General features: G+C 30.8%; 1 protein-coding gene across 1 annotated transcript in view; it reads right to left on the bottom strand.

Annotated features, from left to right (window-relative positions):
• Positions 1-263: 263 nt before the first annotated feature.
• The window catches only part of LOC108768848 (calmodulin), a 100,878-nt gene continuing 79,620 nt past the window's right edge, over positions 264-21,521 (bottom strand). Inside the window, exons 5-7 of the mRNA XM_018519488.1 lie at positions 10,273-10,363; positions 2,566-2,622; positions 264-895 (exon numbers count right to left, since the gene is read on the bottom strand). Of these exons, the coding sequence (XP_018374990.1) occupies positions 813-895; positions 2,566-2,622; positions 10,273-10,363 (231 nt within the window). The 3' untranslated portion in view covers positions 264-812. The remainder of the gene's footprint in view (positions 896-2,565; positions 2,623-10,272; positions 10,364-21,521) is intronic.

Genomic DNA, 21,521 nt, shown 5'->3' with positions numbered 1-21,521 from the left:
ACCAAACTGCCTTATAATTATCTTATGTAATTATCTCAATTATCTGATTATCGCTATCTTCTTAAGCGTGCCAATGAAAGAATCGTTCCTCGTAGTCTTGTGTTTTATTTTTGCGTATTTATTTGATTTATATTTCAATTAGAAATTTTTATTTCAGGGTAACTGGAATTTTTTATTTCATTTTTAAGGAAATCAATCTTTTTTCCGAATAAATTTTTCAATCTACGTAAACTATTTTGAGTTGAAATCATTGAATTCGCGTATAGAGGGTTACAGGTATAATTTTTAGAATTAGATATGGTTCGAAACGTTCTCATATTGTACGTTCATCAGCGGACGACTGGTGACTGTTAATTAAATCAAGTGTCACGAGCCATCGAGTCATGAAACTCGTGATTTATCGAAAATCTCCCGATCGACGGGGTTTCGATTCGCGTATGACGTATGTGTTTAGTATACATCGAAAATTCGTGCTGTACCCGCGATGAATACGCAGATAACGATAGCTCAGTGCAGATTTTTTATTTTTTAAGTTTTTTTTCTTTGTAATCTATATTCACAATGCGCTTAGCGAGACCTTCGCATTCCAGCATTAAAATTTGATTCGAAATCTGAGAATAAGGATGAGAATTAATATGAAACGTAAACGGAATTTACGAAGTCGAAATTGAGCCTCGTTCCGTTTGTCAATCGCATACTCGTACGTATTGCGAAACGCGAGAGAAGGTATACTTCGCGAAAGCGAGATTGAATATCGCTTTTGCCCGTATCGGTATGTCTTATCTAACAGAGAGGTGAGAATAAACGTGATCTTAGAAGAGCGGAGATTGCAGATCCTCGTCGTCATCTTCTTCGTCTTCGTCGATTCCCGGCTCGCCGAGAGCGTGAACGAATTCTGAAATCACAAACAAAAAGGAATTAAGAATATTTTTGCTGCGTAATATCAACTAAACGTATCAACCAAAAAATCAGCCAAAAAAACTATCAGCTAAAAATTTTTGTTGTAAATACGTCCTAAAATCAGCTGCAAAAAAACAAAATTATTTGGCTTTCGATGGCTTTCATGCAGCGCAATTACCATATTTTATTGCAATTTTAGGTAAATAATTTTTATTTTGAACAAGTAAATCGAAATAAACTTTTGTATATAAATATTTGTAAGAGTTTTATTAGTATATACAAAAAAAAATTGATTTCATTTTTATTATTTTATGCTACTTCATTATAAAATTCGCAAGTAAGTACTACAAAAACCGAATTTACGTAAAAATTAAAACAAAATAATTAAATAATCATAAATTTTCAGTAAAGCTCATAGAAACCGACATAATGAACGTGTGTAGAATATTATATTAACAGAAAATACAATTTAGATGTTTCAATCCTCGGTTTAGGTCTTTTTCGGTATGATAGTGACACGTTAATAAATTATTAATTTCGCTGTACAGTAATCATTAAAACTGTCATATTAAATAATTACAAAACGGTATCAAATTTCTTATGAAATATCGTAATATTAAAGTTCAAGAATAAAAATCATCAAACGTTTCAGTACTTGGCAGAATACTTAAATTATAAATCAAAAATTGCAATCAAAATATAATATCGATAAGATGACGAAATAGAGAGCGCATCCAAGCACAACATGTACGTAACAAGATGTTATAAAAAATTAAATAATGCTTTTGAGGTTTCCACAGTTTGAGATTTCCTTTTTATACAGAAGCTATACGTTTCGCAGATTATCTTCGTGTTCAGATCCATTATTAGAATGCCAACATTTCGTGAAGACTGTGCAGTTCACTTTCTCAGAGCGAGAAACAGCTTGATATTAATGAACTGTGATGTTGTGAATGCAAACATTGACACTCTAATAATAGATCTGATCATGGAGATAACTCGAAACGCATAGCTTCTGTATAAATAACTTTTAAACCAGTGACAGAATTGTACTCAAATTTTATACAAATATTTACAATTAGATGTAACACTTATATAATAGAATAATCTATAAAATTTTTATATTTTTGGCAACGCTTTGAGTTGTAAAATATACATCCTTAAATATTTCTTAAAACAGAACATGTAAAGTCGATTAGTCGCATTTATCAAAATTGATTTATCATTATAAAAGGAAAAAACAAACAGTACAAAGCTATATAACGCGCGGTCTATGATGTCTAATATATATTAAAAATATTGAAATAACAAAAGAGATTTTTTAATTATTACATAACATTACAAAAAAAGAAAAAAATAATCGTCCTCTTTTTCTGTATAATCTCTTAAATAACTCCTACCCCCCTTTCTATAAAGACATTTTAATTGTTAGATAACATTGCAAAGAAAAGAGAAGAACAGATATATTTCGTTTCCTCCATTATTTCTCGAACAATTCTTATTTTTCTGTAAAATGTTAAATTCTCCTTTTATTTTAGATATGACTCCATCAATCATTTCAAGAATGGATCGTATGCGAATAGAAATTAAAATCTCTTTTTCACCATCTGCTCTTATCCCTGTGTTTGCACGAAAATCGCGCGATGGTAATACAAGAAATCTTACCGTAGAAATCAATTCGACCGTCTCCATCCACGTCCACTTCCTTAATCATATCTTCGACTGAAAGCAAAAAGAAAAAGAGCGGTTTGCAGTTAATTTTTCTATTTACAATTAAAATTGTTTCTTTTTTCAAATAAAAATAATGAACTACGAGCCAAGCTAGATCTTGACATTAAAATATAATAATTATTTTGAATATACACAAAAGCAAGGTTTTTTTCTTTTCAGATTTATCTACTATATGATTTTACTGAATAATTCGTTGTAAAAGGAAGTATTGTAAGTATACAGATTTGAAGGCATTTATTCTGAGATATATATTTTAACGAACTGAATTGTCTCGTATACTTTCTATTTTATTCGTTATTGTTGGCCGCGATTAGGCATTTAGGAAAAATAAAGCGATATATTTCAGGTGAAATTAAAATGTATGTCGAATTCAATGTGTAACATATTCCTATCACGGTTGCTTGTACAGAGAAGATGTGCCTATATTCTTGCAGTAATTCAGTTAATATATCTTTGCTGCGTTGAGCAATGGGATTAATTCGTATCACGAGCGCCGAGAGCGATGCCGAGAAAGATATTACCAATATACCCGCATTATCCCACGTAGAATTTATTGCTACGAAAAGGAATGAAGAGGGCATAACGATCCGTTACGATACCACACTGGCATTCAAAGACTTTCCCTTCGGATGCTTTCTTGAAATTTTTTAAATTAAAATTTTCGCTAATAAGAGAATTTAATTTCCTATTAGAAATATACCTTAAAAATGCGCATTGCATTTTTAAAGTATATTTCTTTTGTATTATTTACTTTAGGTTCTGACACATTTAGATAGTTTTAACTTTTTATACATTCTGCTTCGTTCATATTGTTATATCGTTTTGTACCTTTTTTTATTTATATTACTGAATTTTATACTATACACAGATTATATATTTCACATACATCGTTGGCAACTAAATGTTATACATGTTTATTCTCATATTTTTCAATTTATATTGTAAAATCTGGATTAACCTTTCGTAAGAAGGACTTATGAATTTGGCTTACTTAATGGCATTATCAATGACTTTTTTATATTTGGCGAATATCCTTTGTAATCGAACCATGGTGTATATCCGGGATTTATTGTTTGACAACTACATATATTCGTTGTTGGATACTCAGCGATATTTGAATGTTTGGCGCAAATCCGGGATCTACCTTCCGTCGACTACACATAACTGATATCAGGACCTAAACAGCGAAGGTCTACTTTTAATTATTTTTTGGCATTGTACTTTTATAATAACTTATTTATGTTATCTATTTTAGTTTACTGCTATTTACATACATATTAGTTTAGAACTTTGAAAATGACCCGAAAGTGGTCGAAAAGTTAATTTTATATAGACATATTTTTATCTTGTCTTTACTTTTATGTTTAATGTCAACTGTATCACGTATATATTTAAATTTTGCTTGTTTTGGCTCATACCTCTTCTTATTTTAATTTCTATTAGAAATCGTCGATTCCCTATTCTTATACGCGTGCCGACTAATAGATAACATAATAACTTTTAGAATTTTTTATTTCTTTTTAAATCCGAAATTAACATGTATCAAACATCTTGAAACAAACGTAATATTTTAGTTTTCTCAATTGTTGATATTTCATTTCAATCTAATAGATAACCGATTGAACAACAAATTTTGATCAATATTTTTGTTCTTTAACAATAAAAGGTATTTTTTCAGTTTTTTATAGATCTTCTTACACTGAAAATGGATATATCTTTTAAAAAAGATCATCATCCTTAATTTTTTAGTAATTTTGCTTCGAATTTCGTATGTAATAACGTAAATTCATAATATATAGTATAATTATAAGAAATTTAAATTTTTTAATAATAAATATAAAAATAATTTATGATTTAAGGTTTATTTTATTGTTTATGTACAATTCATGTTTATGTTACAATTTTAAGTTATATATTAAAATAATAAAATTTATTAGCAATATATTTAGTAACAAGCAATTACACTGATTTACAAGATTTTTGTTTCTCAACACCAGATGATTTTTATGTATTTCACTCCGTAAAGTAAAAGAAAAAAGTTATACATAATTTAAATTTTGTAGTTTTTTTAAACAATAAAGATAATTTCTTGATTTCTCAAACTCTTTAGGGTGATAGAATTTTTGTAATCTTACGTTCTTTTTTAGCAGTTAAAAATATTGCATTGGAAGAAAAGTTCGTTGCGCTACGAACTTTAAAATTTAAATAACTTTATTGAAAATGAACGAAATTTAAATTTAAAAAAGAATTTTAAGGCGGTTCTTTAGTAAATCGAGTTACCATAGAAATGTTTAATTTCTTTATATAATGAAATTGAATTAGTGAACGTGACGTGTGCAAAATTCTAAGGTAAGTTAACGATGAAATGAGAGAAAAAATGTTGAAGAGATGTAACTTTTAACATATAACTTAGTAACAGATAAGGATCGGAAACGTTTCTTTGACTAATTGCACACAAATATTACTATAGATTTCTCTAAAAAATAAGATTATATTAGTTCAAAAAATTACAATTGCAATGGTCACAAAAATAATAGCCAATGTCCATTTTGGAGAGATATTTACATACACAAACTTGCATATAATTTTAACCTCGAAAAGGAAACATAACTTTATCCTGTTTTCGTTTGGTGAAGATACAGTTTTTGAGAGAGAGAGATTTACTATGTTTCGTACCATATTTTATTAACATACATATATGTAGTTTTAATATATTATCCAATTATGCAAATATTTTTGTAATTTTGGGTGGACTCTAGTGAGACATTCCAAATTTTCGGCATTTTACTAAAAAATCACTTTAAAGCTTAAAATATATTCTTTCAAAAGGTTACTATATCTTTTGAGTTTTTATGAGTTTGAAAATTTTTACATATATATAATATTACGAGCTGGATAAAAAAATGGGCAATTTTCTTCTCGTTTTGCACCTTTCACGTGCTTAAAAAAACATGCAAAAATTTTCGACTTTCCAACACGAAAGATTGAAGTTTTCCCTATAAAATAATTTTTTTTAAATGTTCCTAAAATTTTGTTATTGAGTTATCAGATTAAATAAAAGAAGCATTTCGACTTTGATTGCTCATAATTCCGTTAAAAATTCATCGTACCGCGATTAAAAAAAAAACATGTAAATATAATAAAGCGCTACGAATTTATGTTCCAATCCAATATATAAGATTCATTATTCAGTTGTTGAGAAACAGAAATTTTATAAATCAGTGTTATTTCTTCAAGCTACTCCTCAGGTTTTATGATAGATTTAAAAAAAAGTTATTGACTCTGTACAAAGAAACACAGTTCGACTGGAATAGATTTTGACATCATTTAAAATTTAAGCTATTCATTCGACAAAAATTCACAATATTATAGCAATGGTCATAGCGTATTTCATAAATTGTAGTACCGCCAATTGTGAGACAATTGTACATCTTGAACATTGCGCGATTTAGTCTAAACTGATTGCGGCCAAACAAGAAACCTATGTCGATTATCCGTTTGTGCGAGATTATCAAATCAATCGAAGTTATCAAATCAATCGAAGTTATCAAATCAAACCGAGTTTCTCGATGTATACGTTTCGCTGACTCTCTTTCTCTCTCTCTTTCTCTCTCTCTCTCTCTCTCTCTCTCTCTCTCTCTCTCTCGGCGCACTCTGAAATTACTTCTTCCTTCGTATCTAGCAATGAATTAACGCTTGGCGGATGCGCAAGAACTAGCGTTTCAACTGACCATTAACATCAAGACTTTTTCAACGCGATAACGATCAAATCATATTTGAATTACTAACCTCGTTGATCACGTTTTCCATGTCCTCTGCTTCCTTTTATTAGAGCGTAATTAACCGAATGTAATTACATCGTGCACGAGCAAAGCATATTTCCCTTCTTGGGAAACAATTATTTCTCTAAATGCTTCTTTAAACGCGCTTTTCCGCGCTTATTATTAAGAAAAAAATACAAACGCAGCGCGATAATTAAGATCGTAAACCCGAAAGAGTCTACTAGAGAAAACAAACGCGTAACGCGAAATTCTTTATGTTTGCATTTCCTGGAGCAGCCGTGGTAGTCTGATTATATTTTAAAACCCAGAGCACAGAGGAGAACAAAAGGCAGCCAATGGCACATAAAAAGACTTAAAGCAATAAGACATACATAAGCAGTAAACCAGAGCTGTCTAAGGCCGGCATTTTTTTACTTGAAATTGAAATATGTCAGTATTCACCATTACGTGCCTATTTCTTACTTCATTGTCATTCTGTCATAGAGAGTGATGCTCAGTCTCATGGACGACACTAGGCTGAAATCATTAAAAGTTATTGACCTGTGTCTTTCACTATGTTTAAAAGTATTATATTACTAATATTATAAGATACTATTATTCATAATATATTTAACTATAAAAATATGAATAACAGAATAATTTGAACATAATGAAAGACACAGATCAAAAACTTTTAACGATTTTAAATTAGTGTCGTCCCTGAGACCGAGAGACGCACGCTACGACAAAACAGCAATAGAGTAGGAACGGTAATAGATCTGAATACCGACACATTTCGATTTCAAGCCAAAAAACACCGACCTTGGACAGCTCTGCAGTAAACGAATCAGCCAATCATAATAGTGAACGTAAGATAATATACTGTTAAAAATAAAATGTTAATTTTAACTTAAAGATTTAGTGGACTTTCTGAGACATGCAAAAATGTTAAAATTAACAATCTTTTTGTAGAAAAATTTTAATATTTTTGTACGTCTCAGAGTCCACTACGTGGATTACGTTTTTAATCTTGTAGTACCATTCTGTGCCTTTTATCACTTTTTTTCAAAATTTGTATTCAAATTTCAATATGTAAAAATAAATAAAATATAACCCAGTTTTTATTATAGTAAAAACTTATTATTAAAGGTTTCATAAATGTACAAAAATTGTTTCAGATTTTTAGTTCGAATCATAAAAAATATATGCTGTTTCGCTCAACAGCCCATAAACTGTGATCGAAAATTTCGGGGTGGTGCTGGAAGTTTAAGTTAAAATTAACAGTGTAACATAAACAATAAACAAATAAAAAAAATGTTGATTTGCTTACTGCTTACTTTTTTATCTATTTATTATTCTGTGGGTCACTAACTTTAACCGTTTACTAACATTGGCGTACTTGCAGGAACCCACGCACGTATCCGACCGATCAAAACGTCATTCTTCAAATGTCGAATGCAAAGCATTGACGTTCGGGCCGCTCAGGAAGCAACGTGACAAACACGAGATACTGTACATTATTGCGATCCGCAAATCTGCGAAGCGGTCAGCGCGACTGTAACATCGCGATTAATACCTGGCGTCTGAGATACATGTCATGATTTGCAACGGATTTGGTTGTAAATTGCGTTAATAAACGCAAATTTGCAAATGCATTTCGGAGAATCATGTAGTTTGCAATAACACAAACTCTGTTAAAGCAAATTTGTCCTCAATTAACTCGGAAATAGTTATCTAATTTTTTATTGCATAAACGATCAATACTCCAATTCAAAGTTACTATTATTAACTACTATTGTATGTTATTGATTGTTCTACAATTTCATTAGTATTTGAGATCATTATACTGATTTAGTTGATATTTTCTAAGAAATGTTAGGAGAAATAAAATAACAGATATGGAACTTTATTTCTTTGCTGCTAAGATATAAAAATGACTTCAGGTGGTTATTCTCCAAGTAGTAAAATGCTATCATTATAATGATTTAAGGTCATTTTTCGTTATTTTATGTTAGTTGTAAAATAAATGTAATATTCGTGATGATGTATAATATTATCATCATTTAATCGTCATTTTTAATTTATATTTAATGAATAAATAATGGATAAAGTTATCAATTACTATCTTTATTAAATAATCAATAATTGCAAATAAATAAGTATATATATTTATTTACTTGCAATTTATTGGCGCAATATTGACGCAGTTTATCTCCAATGCATGCCAATGTTTAAACAATTTATCGCCAATGAATTAATCTACGAAGATTGCAAGTGCTTATTGTTTAAGTAAGACAAATATTAATTAACAATGTTATTTATTCATTATAGTTATTTATTCCACAGAAAAATAAATTGTATCTTAGCTTACATTACGTAAGATTACATTGTGTAAGATTACATATGTCATGACGAGAAACATACATCATCTTATACAATACATAATATAAACTAAGATACAATTTATTTTTCTGTATCGCATTATAATTTGAGAGGGCTCCTTCTTGACGTCTTTTGTGATTTAAGACATTTATTGACACAGACGTTATATTGATGATCCTTGATATTGATATTGATATTGATGTTACTTAGGTTCTAAGTTAAAATAAATTCGGCTTTAATTGATTCTACAGATTTGCTATTAATTTTGGAAAATACGATCTCTTTGCAAAATTTATGGAAATTATTAATTTATTATTCGTTAATTGATGCTTAGCTAATAGCTGTTATGTTTTTAACAAGATCGACAATCTTAGGATAATAACTGTGGAATAATCGGTATTAGTGACAGGTGTGTCTAGATATGGGGTTTATGATAGCACGGATGATTCAGCCGTTGCTTGCTTTATTTGCGCAAACACTCGATTGGCACGAATGCGGGCAATGTGCTGACGTTTTTGCGGTGAGAAATAGAATCGTGGGATGGCACGGCTAAAGACGCATGGTCTAGATTTGTGATGAGTATGTGTCAACAACGTGGAATTAGGAAATTTAAGTCTTTGTGAAATAACAAAGGGCGGACACGCGCAAATAATAATTCAGGGCAAAAATTATGATACTCATAATATGAAAGATATTTTCTCCTTTCTTAAAAATAATGTGATATATTTCAGGCAAGAAAAAACCTTAATGTTCTTTATACAAGAAAAAAACTGTTTGTACACAGTACACAAATAAATTTCTCTATCTGAAATAGACTGCATAAAATAATGCGATTACAGTTAGAAAAATCTTTAAAATATTTTTACAGAAACAGTATATACAGAGCATCATTTAGCTTAACTAGGTAAATCTGATTAGTTTTCAACAATGAGCTCGAATCAGCTATCAATTTTAATTTTATAAAGTACTACTAAATTAGCTCGTTTATTTCGAGATAGTAGATATTAATGATATTATCTCGAAATAGTAGATATTATAATAATTAATGTTTTTATAAAATTTTGGAACTGCACTTATAGTTTATTTGTGCGCAATTACGATATACAATATCAATTAACAACACATGATTAACAAATAAAATTCTGTTCACATTTATTGCGTGAAAAGACAGTTAAAAATAAAACTTTTCGCGTTAAATAGAAATTTATCCGTATAATGCCGAGCTCTGCTATGAAGTTACGCTTCCCGAGAATCAATTGGCCTTAGGTATGCCAATTTAGATGGAAATGGCCTACTTTAGCTTTTATGGTTAAAGTTTCTCTTATCGAAAGTTGAGAGAGAGAGAGAGAGAGAGAGAGAGAGAGAGAGAGAGAGAGAGAGACAGAAAGGGAACGAAAGAAAAAGACAGAGGGAACGCCAACGCATGTTATATCCGCGTAATCGTGTCACATTCATCGTAATGGACTATCGAGGAATGCGTTAAATATCTAAGACTTACTCTCTTCCTCGGAAAGATCCTCTCCCAGACATTGCAGCACCGCTCTAAGATCCGACGCAGTGATATACCCACGATTATGTTTGTCAAACACCTGTATACAACAAGCAAACAGAAAAATCCAATTAAATCCATGGCAGAGCAAATCTCTGCACTGAGAGAAAAGTCTTGATATTTTTGTCTATTATATATATATATATATATATAAAACCGAATAAAATAATTATGGTTAGGAGTTCTATTTTTATAGTTATTATACATAAATATATATGTATATACATATATATGCTACAATGGTACTTATAATAATTACATTTAATTATTAATTATTAGTTCTATAAAAAAATATATAGTTGGCACAGAAAATAACTATAAATTATAATTAAATTATGATAATTACAATAATTTCTTTGTATGCGCTTTGAATAAAGATGTAAAAAAAATCGGAAATGATAAATGACACAAAACTTTGGTCGCATCATCAGTAATTTCTATTGACGATTTCTTCAAGATATATAATCAAAATAATCACTAAACGCAACGAGAAAAATCAATGCCAAGTTTGTTATTTCATTTCTCTCTCCATCGCTGGATTTCTCCTACGATCACATAATGACTCCTAGGGGAGCAAAAAAGTAAATATTTTTTTTTCTCAGAAAAGTTATCCCTCTTCGAAGCTCGCCCTCTTTCGTTTACAAAGACATTTCGCTTTTGTTTCCGTTAATTAGTAAGTAGAAACGTTTTGATGAACATTAATTTTCCCAGGGAAGGAAGTCGAAGCGAAACAGAGACAAAGTAGCTGACAAGGAAACAATTATTCTACCTTATTATTTATTGCACACAGCGGTAAATCGACTAGCACAATTTGTAAATCGGAATCGAAGCGAACAGACGCAAAATCGAATTATCCAGATCTTTCCCGAAATAGAACTGGAATTGATACTTGAATCAAGGAATTGTTTTCTGAGAAACATTTGCGTGTCCAACAGCAATACAATCAATTATATTGCTACCTACAACAGTATTTTGTTCGATGACATTCTATTGAGATAACGAGTGAAGCATCGTGGAAAACGTCATACTCCAAGAAAAGGATCATTCGTAAGGATCTTTGCCTCCCGCTCTCGTCACACTCGCGATCGTAGAGGATTATGAAAGAGCAGTTTGACGTTTAACAGTGGGAGACAATGCAGAGACGTCTACCAATGCAAACAATATTGTTACTACTGACTCACTCGCGCGAGCATCGCCAGCTTGTTTCACTCAGCTTGATTCAATTTGGTTACACTAATGAGTAGTTATTGCAACTACAGTGGCGGGCTTAGAAATACGTTGCCGAACTCCGTTTGCAATCTCCTCCGTCCGATGTCTGTCGAATGGCGTGTCTTTTGTCCGTCCACGAATTCGAATTCCTCATCAAAGAGGCTTACCTTGAATATCGAACTGCTGTTTTTCATGTATTCCGATAAGATTAATTTCGCGGTGCGTGTACTTTTCATAAGTTGCACGATTGTATAAAATTTGATTTTTTTTTTCGTATTTTGATATTCAAATGTATACAGGATCACCAATCATAATAATCAAAAAAGAAAAAAAGGGAAGAAAGATTGAAAAAACAAATCGAGATTATATAACAAAATTTTTCATTCAAAGTTTTATTTTTTTTAAATTGACTTTAAAAATTAAAAAATTCTTCTCTCTTCTTTTTTATATTTAGAAGTATGCACAAACTTCATATTGCATGCTATTTTAACATGATGATAATTAGATATGAACAAAATGTAAAATGAAAAATAAAAAATGTAATATAAATTATTGAATCATGTACAAAATACTAAAAATTGAATAATAATATATTAATTTAAACAGCTATATAAACACATTAAATAAGTAAAGAAAGGGCCAATACGATTAAGGCCAGATCTTGGTGCTTAATAATATTTATATATCGTTCCCTCATTTTAAAAATTACTGCAACTAACAAAAATTTAATTTTTTAGAAAAGGGAAAACTTTTTCATTTTAACAGAAAATTATTGACTATTCAAACAGTATCGATAAAAAGAATATATTCTTAGAAACATAATTAAATATAATTTAAATTGTTTTTGTCTTACAACTCTTAAAAAAACTACCTTTTTCAGTTGTGACAATTTGGATATCCTATAAAATTATAACAATTCTGAAATAATTCATCAAAAATAATATAATTCGAGGTATCACCAACAGTTTATATCTGCTTAATCAGTTAAAGTGACTAAAAATTCAAAATAAAATAATTTCTTCTTTAAACTTCAATCACTAAACTCTAAATGTTCTCTTATTTAAGATTATTTTAGCTGATTAAGGCAAATATAAACTGTTAGTGGTACTTTGAGTTATATTACTTTTGATGAATTAGTTCAAATTTGTCATAATTTTATAGAATATTAAAATTATCGCAACTGAAAAATAGTAGTTTTTCAAGGACTGCGAAACAAAAATAACAATTTAAATTATATTTAATTATGTTTCTAAAAATATTTTTTTGCCGATATTATTTAATAATTATATAAGTATATATATATATATATAGTCAATAATTTTCTGTTAAATTGAAAAACAGTTTTCCTTTTTTGAAAAATTAAATTTTTTTAGTTGCAATAATTTTTAAAGTGAGGAAACGATACAAATGTTATTAGGCACCAAGATCTGGTCTTAACCGTATTAGCTCTTTCCTTACTTATTTAATGTATTCATATAGCGGTTTAAATTAAATTTATCATTATTAAATTTTTAATATTTGGTACATGATTCAATAATTTATATTACATTTTCAATTTTTCATTTTACATTTTATTCTCATTTTACATTGCATTCTCCATTTGAGTTACAAAAACGATACGACCCAAAATGTGTCACTCTTGTAGAAGGTATTATAATTTTTAAAAAAATCTTATAGAACAATAAGTGTTTGATGAATCGTAAAGTTAACTTAGTTTATTCTTGGTAACGAATAGCGTATATAATCTTTGTATCTAATTTATTCATCTGGAGACATGGTAGTGTCTCAGCGCTAAGACATTGTAATAATGACACGAAAGTTACATTTTCTGAGGTGTGTCACTTTTGAAATAAAGGAATGATATATAAATTCTAAATATATCTATAAAATAGTTCTATAAAATAGTTCTATATAACTAAATACATCTTTCTCTCGAATTTTATCTGTAACTAATGAAGCTTCTTAAAATGCTAAAAAGGATTTAATGAATAATAGTATTTTTCGTAATAAGTTCTTTTAAATGTTTTTTAAGATACTTATCAGCGTCGTTATTAAATTTATGACCAATTTAATTTATGATATCTCATTATTTCAACTTCAGTTTATAATTGTGTTTCGATTCCGACAGTAACCAGCGCGCAATTTGTATTATTAAAAGATGTATGTATAAAATTTACCTATAAATGTTGTTAAGCACCAAGATTTAGCCTTGATCATATATTGGCCCTCTTCTTACTTAATTAATTTACTTAAAAACATTTTTTTACATAAAATATGTTATCAATTGTAACATCACAATATTTTGTGTTAAACTATAATTTCTTTAAGCGTTAAATGTTATATATTTTGATAAACATTTCATATTTTGTGTGTGTGTTGTGTGTGTGTGTGTTGTGTTGTGTGTGTGATTTGAGCCATATTCGAAAATCTTTAAAGATTATTACGCAAACTTAAATGAAAATAAAATATCTTCTATGTTTTAATTTTCAAATTTGATTTTCTCGGAAAATTTATTGTCTGTAAATTATATTGTTATATAATTTATATAATTTTAGCTTATTCTGTCAGAAGTAATCACTCATTCTTCCGGCTTGTATTATATATATAAACATAAAATATATTAAAAATAAAATTCTCTAAAACATACAAAGTCTGAGAGAAAATGTGTATACAAGCATTAAATATTTAAAATCGATTTCTATCGTTTCTCGTGTAACTTGGACTTCGTAACGCGCAATTACAGTTATTATCTCGTACAGAAAATCAACGCTCTATAAATCACTCGAAGTACTAATTACACGCGCGATATCTTTATGTCTGTACTTATGTATTGCGATGAAACGAGCTAAGTGCCATGCCAAGATATATTTTCGCAGCGCGGAAACTCGGCAGATAGGCAGATATTTGTCACTTTTCCTCGGTGGAAATCACCGGAGTAACTCCGTTTCCGACAAAAGTCAGAAGGGAAAGTGCTGCGCCTCCGAGGAAATGGGAAATAGAAGCTTGGAAAGAAATGCTGTCGCCGAGGAGAATCGCTCTAAGTGACATCTTGCCGTCGTCACGATCTCTATCATCACGGCTCTTCAATACCTATTCCACAATAGAATCGCAAGCCGTAAGCCGTAAGAAATTATCCAATCATATCCGAATATAAGAAAAATAATCGACTATGATTGATCAATTTCTTATGACTTACGATCTTATTGTAGAACAGACATAATACGCCGATGGACTGGATTCGACCGTAGAAAATTGCAATTGGACGATTGTTACAGTAATTACTAAATTGTTTAGTCCAGCGGACCAATCTGATCATTCCGATCGATCAATATTGTGGTCTATTTACACTGTTCTAGGACTGAGCATTTGCAGAAATAGCCGTCGTCAATACAATCATCGGAAATAGTTAATTACAATTACAATTGCAATTGTTGGATAATTTAATTAAAGTTATAATTATCAGCGTTTTAATAAAGTGTCCTATGTATATTCTCGATGCCTAGTGCATATTCTCTAATTTGATTGTCGTAAACACTTTACGACGCAAATCGATATTTGCCCCGCGACTAAGAAAATAATAAACATTGATTAATGATGGATATAATTAATTAATAATCGATTATTTCTCTCTCTCTCTCTCTCTCCTCTCTCTCTCTCTCTCTCTCTCTCAAACGATTAATCAGTTATTTTTTAATCTTGAGGGTCGACAGCAGGGACGTATAAGATTTCAAATCTGCATTTATAATTGGCAAATTTTAAATGGTAGATCCGAAATGGCGGATAAAATTATTATCAAGACATGGTGAATTCTGATATTAGTGTGAAATATAAATTCTCAATTCTTTAAATTCTTAATATTCTTTATATATTTTTAATATTCTTACATATAAAATTTTAAACATAAATATAAACCAAAGTTTTTTCCACCGATTTGACTGCCATATTAAACCCGCCATTTTGACTTTTTAAATTTTGATTTCAGATTTGTAATCCCAATCCGCAATCCCAAAAATTTCCATATAATAATTTCCATAAAATTTAGCAATAGAATTTACGCCCAATAGAACAATTTGTGTAATAAAGAGTTAAAATCACGTCTATTTAATAAAAATCATTTTTTTAAATAATCGATTATGTCCATCATGTCATTGACGTCGGGATTTCGCTTATCAAATAATATGCGTTTTCGGTGTACCAGCTGCCACGCATCGTATACATTCGGACGAAACATCCGTACGGATTTATGGTTCCAGAAATGAGCGTCCTGATATTAGGGGGTTGTAACGCATGGCTTTTTCACATGGATGTCAGTCCATCCTGGGCGTACACCGGAGGATTACATGAAAATAAATCACCCCCTACCCCTTAACCGCTCGTAACGTTGCCTGTCCGATAAGAGACGAAGAACCTTACGCGATTACTGTTCATTAGCATGCTAATGCGAACTAAGGAATCTCTTGTGTTTTTCTTCCCCGGAAGTAAAGGTCAATGTGAAACTGCTCGCGCAGCGATCCTACATGACGTGGGCATCTGATTCTCCAGAGATACGTTTCATTTTTCGTTTTTTCCCCTCCCCCTTGTTTTTTGGGCCTGGTTCAGAAACCTGCATCAAGTTTCGAAGTCTTCGTTAAAAAACATCAGCATTACGTGTGTTCCCGCGATGATTCACGATATTTTTAAACTTGAATTATAGCTTCTAAAACTGCGAACAGCGATCGCTAGCATTCATATCACGAATATGTGGAAATCCTGGAAAGATGTACATATGTACGTTATGTGTTCTCTCAGTGCTACGTATATTTTAAAAAAAAAAGAGAGAACGCTTATGCGTTAGTCGCAACGTTTTTCTCGACGTTTTTCGCCGACGTTGTCCTGTGGTTCGACGGTGGTCAAACGTTATGAAACCAGTGAATCTTCAACGACTCTTTTGCCACCTTCCAGTTCGATATTGCCTGCAACGGATACACTCGATTGCCATTATTTGTTTTTGCTCTCGCATTTGTTTGCCGGACCTCTACTCGTTTTTCTCGCTTCTTTTATTCTGCCGAGGCCACACCGCGCAGCATTCCCTGTTAGTACATTGTTTGCCTCTTTTGTTGCCTAGGGGGAAATTGTTGTTGTGGATTTTTGAGCCGTTACGTGCCATGCATACGTTCATCCTCGCTTTTATCTTGCGCTCGATCCCTTTGTTGCTTGAATTGTTTCAATCTATTTTTTGTTCAAAATTTCGGTGGTTCTTCCCAGAAATGGTTAAATCATTGCGCCGGCAGGTATCGTGCTTATATAAAAGGGCATCCTGCAAATATCGCGAACGCGATACAAGATAAATTTCATCCAGATCGCAGACAACACCGTTTGGATATTAGATTTTACGAGGTCTCGAGAGCTTTCGGTATTATTATGCAATATAATCTTGCCTCTCACGTGGGAATTTTCCTTTTCTCTCTTTTCATACTATAAATCTTGCTATCTATCCGTGATACCCTTCGACAGGTTGCGGCTGAGAGTCGTCCCACACCCTTTTTACAACCCCCATCGAGTCGCTCTTCCATTTCGGTCGCTTGTTTTCCACCCTTTACACGTTTTCCCGTACTTCCTCTTTCCTTCGCTTACCCTCTATCACGCGTCTTTTATTCTAGACGCGAGGTACGATCCAACGTGCGGTAGTAACGGTGTAACGGTGATAGTCGGGTCGCGAAGATTAAAATATCGACTTGGTGACTACAATACGTCACGTTTGGCCTTAATGCCCCGATCGTTAAACACTTTAGCGAACTATGCAGTTTAAAGAAGCGGAAGAACTTCATTGTTCCGTTATTGCGCACTGTAAATTTTATACAAACGTGGAATACGAAGCGATTTGCAAACAGTCGCATTTCGAAGCATTTTATAGTCGACAATTGTCGTGGCATTTTTAAAGATACTGAAAAAGGGAAAATCTTGAAAGGTTTGATAAATTAATGAATTGTAACAAATTTTTAGTGCGTCTTATTTGTAACAGAATTAATTAAATAAAACAGCAATGAGAGAGAATAAGGAATTTTCTGAAAACTTTTGTTACGAAAAAATGTTTTATCACAAAAAAAAAGATCAAAGAGCTTGAACTGGCTGCACTGTAAAAAGTATAAAAATTACATAAAAAATGAATGTGTAAAAATTACACAATTTATAGTAGAAATGTATAAAATTATTTTTACACAAATTAGTACTTTCACTTCTAATTGTGCAAATATATCTTTATGTTAGACGGAGAATTGCAATAGGAATATAATATTTGATTACTATAAAGAAAAATAATTTTGACTAAGGCAATATTTTTCACAATAAAATTATTTTCAGATTAAAAATTTTTATTAACTTCTAATATTATCAATGTTCTTTTAAAGATGCTTATTAGCACCAAAAATAATTAAATTGCTCGTCAATTTAATAATGATATTGTTATTTTTTCTGCTCATGAATGTGTTTTAAAAGATTTCGATGCGCAATTTGCAGAATCAGGTATGTATATAAATTCACATAGAAATATTTGAGCACTAAGATCCGCTTTGACCGAATGTAGGAATTTCTCTTATTTAATTAAAAATAATTTTATTTATATAAATTGTAACTTCACTTACGTGTGTAAATGTACACCTTTATAATAGTAGGTTCCAAAATTATTCATTAAAACTATTCTTACACGAAATTTTTTCACAGTTCAATAGAATAATATATTCTTTATACAAATAAAATAAAGACAAATTAGAGAAGAAAGACTCGATTCTCCAATCCCGTCACTGTAAAGTTGCAAAATGTCGAGATAATTCTGTCATCAAATTGTCACTAAAGCGAATTTAAATTTCCAGATATTCCACCGTAGACATAATAATGGGTATGCGTACGCCTAAGATAAAAAGTGGAAAACCCCGAGTGATTTACATAATTCGTGAAGATAAGGGGAAACGACGTAGTCACAATACGACGAGCAGTATCTGAACGCGTTAAAGTAAGACAGTGCAGAAACTCCGGTGTTTTGAAACAGCCAGAAGACCACCTTGAACAATAAGGAGCTCATGCAGGAGCGAAACAAATTTAATAATAAAAAAGAAATTCCGCACAATAGCTTTTAGAAATGACGGACAACGGAAGCGGATGGGAACTGGCTGGAATAGGAGCGAATTTAATGAAGGGCAATTAGACTGTCTGAAAATAAATCTGATAGTACGGACTTGCGAAGACCGAGATAGCGCAACAAGGACAATAAGTCGTTGTGCCCGAGGACTCATTTATATTTATACTCGCAGTTTTATTTCGCTAGAAAGAAACGCTCCCTCTCCTCATGTCATTTCCTGTGTTTCTCTGTCTGAAAATGTGACTGAAAATGTCAGTCGTTTCAAATATAATCGTTACGTTAAATAAGTAAGAATTGCTTCAGAAACGAAGCGGAACTCGAGCACATTCATATTAATCGCACATATTATGTCTTCATCAAATTTTCATTTAGATAAAAATTTAAATGAAGTAAATTTAAATTAAATTTAAATAAAATAAATTCTATTGACTATACAAAACGTCAGCATTCTATGAAATCAATCTAGAAAAATTAATAAGGTAAATGTTCTAATGACTATAACAAAGTATAATCAATTCCATTATTATTGGTTATTAATTAGTATGTATTACAAAAGAAATTAATATCTACAAATAAAACTTTGTTTTGTCGATGATTGAAAAATATTATTATATCAATTTCAAATAGAACACTTAAGTGAAATTTTATAATAATTTCATTAATATATCATATCGATTGTACCGGTAACTGTAAACTCCTAATAAAATAAATTTTTTAAATTTAATTTACAGTTTCTTACAACTGTAAAAAACAGTACATATTCAGGCAAATATTATAGTCTTTACAATATTTTAAAAGTCTGATTGTCTTTATGAAATTAGAAATGAATAATTTTTTCACAATAATTTGTGATTAAAAATATATTTTTATTACTCATCTTGATACAAAACATTTAAATTACGAACATATTGATTTTTCAATCACTGCGCACATCAGTTATTGACATTTACCTTATTTACTTTCATGATATTTGATCGCTAATTTATCGAAATATTTATCCGATTATTACCCATTCGTGTATCGCTTTTAACCAACAAGTTTGCGCCAAAATTACGCGCGAATCCTTCAATTCTTACATAAATACCTCGAGGGCGTTATGTAATCAGAAAAGGCAAAAATGCAACAGAAACCTCGGCATCCTCGAGAAAACATTGAAAAATAACACCATCGCGGCTAGAATTCGCCTGGGTAACCAGACAAGCGACAGAGAAGTGGCTCAGACAGACAGCAGTAGACAATCCAAAAGAATGGTCGAGCAAAGAGAGATGCTTTGGCAGAAATCCTCCGCGAAGCTGGCGTCATTAGGATGTATTGTGGCGTAACAGTTTGACATACTTCCTTCCAACACGCGGCGGTTACCCGACTCGCCCAGGTGGATTTCTTCTCCATCTCTGTCAGTTCTTCTCGGATGCATCTGCCGTCTTCAGCTACTGACTCCATGCGCAATCCTAAATACATTGCTCAGAACTCGATTTAACTAACACTGTTCTTGCGTGAAAGCCGAGGCGAAAGCGTTCTGTTCAAGGTTCAATTTTTCTTATTTTCAGATTCAATTTTTTTATATAAAAAAGTAGATATAAGAAGAAATGTTACTATATTTAATATAATAAATATTTAATATAAAAAGATTAAAGTGACCCATCTGATTAAAGAACAAGAATTTATTTCATTGTAAAAATCAGCAAAGAACAGTTTTGCTTATGTAATTAAAAATTTAGCTATAGATACAGATCTGAAAATAATTATTAGGAATTATGTAGGACTTCCAAATTGAATGTTAGAATTTCAAAACTTGTTGCTTGAATTTTTTACATAATTATTTGCTACAACAAAATTACTTTTAGATCTGTATTTACTTAAAGTTTTAAATATTTGAAGCAAAATAATTGTTTTTATATTGTCAATGTTTTCATTTAAGAGCAATTACAAAAATGTAATTAGGAAATCGAGAAAATCTCACGTATAAGTGCATTTACTGAATTAATTAATTAAGATAATTATTTAAAAGAATGGTAAATTATATAGTAGTAGATCTGAGTTTGAATCCCGGTTAAGGCAATACTTTTCGCAATAAAACTATTTACAGATTTATTTAAAATACTTTTCAGCATCAGATTATTAAGATCTCTATAAGATGCCTATATGAGAGAGAGAGAGAGAGAGAGAGAGAGAGAGAGAGAGCATCAATTAAATTGTCTGCTAATTTAATTTTAATATTACTACTCTAGTTTTATTATATAAGATTATATGTCAAGATAAAAAATTAAATTTAGCGTGCAGTTTGTAGGATTAAATATGAGTACCTATGTAAATCACATCGAATTATTTAAGCATTGAAGATACAGCTTGACCGTTTAGGATCTTTATTTCCTATTTGTTGTGTATTCACATTACGGTTTCAAAAGATATCTTAATATTGTATATATGTACGTCGGATTTTATTATAAAAACAATATTACAGTGAATCGAGCGCGAAAGTGCATTTTCGCACTTTAACATTTAGAAAATACAAATGCTGCAGCGAAACGAAACGTTCGTTAACGCTTGATTCGTATTCTCATTCGGTCCAACTCATGAATTGTACATCAAAGAAAGTTTTAAATAAATTCTATTTCGCGTTTGTTGTTGCTCGGCGGATCAGCATGTATCCACCTTTGGTCAGAACGACCTGTGCGCAGGTGGATACATGAGAATAAAAAAAGTCTAGACAGCCGTAATGGAACTGGTATTAACTACAGAAACGTTTCGACCTTTTATTTTCAGATTGTTCTCTATCTAAATGACACAAATAAGAACTCGCCAATGGCAAAAAAAAAAAACTCAATCGTATATCATGATCAATTTGATACATGCGCTTTTTTTATAGTTTTTAATT

Source organism: Trachymyrmex cornetzi, unplaced genomic scaffold (assembly GCF_001594075.2).
Source record: "Trachymyrmex cornetzi isolate Tcor2-1 unplaced genomic scaffold, Tcor1.1 scaffold83, whole genome shotgun sequence".
Classification (NCBI taxonomy): domain Eukaryota; kingdom Metazoa; phylum Arthropoda; class Insecta; order Hymenoptera; family Formicidae; genus Trachymyrmex; species Trachymyrmex cornetzi.
This window is presented reverse-complemented; position numbering and strand designations above follow the sequence as displayed.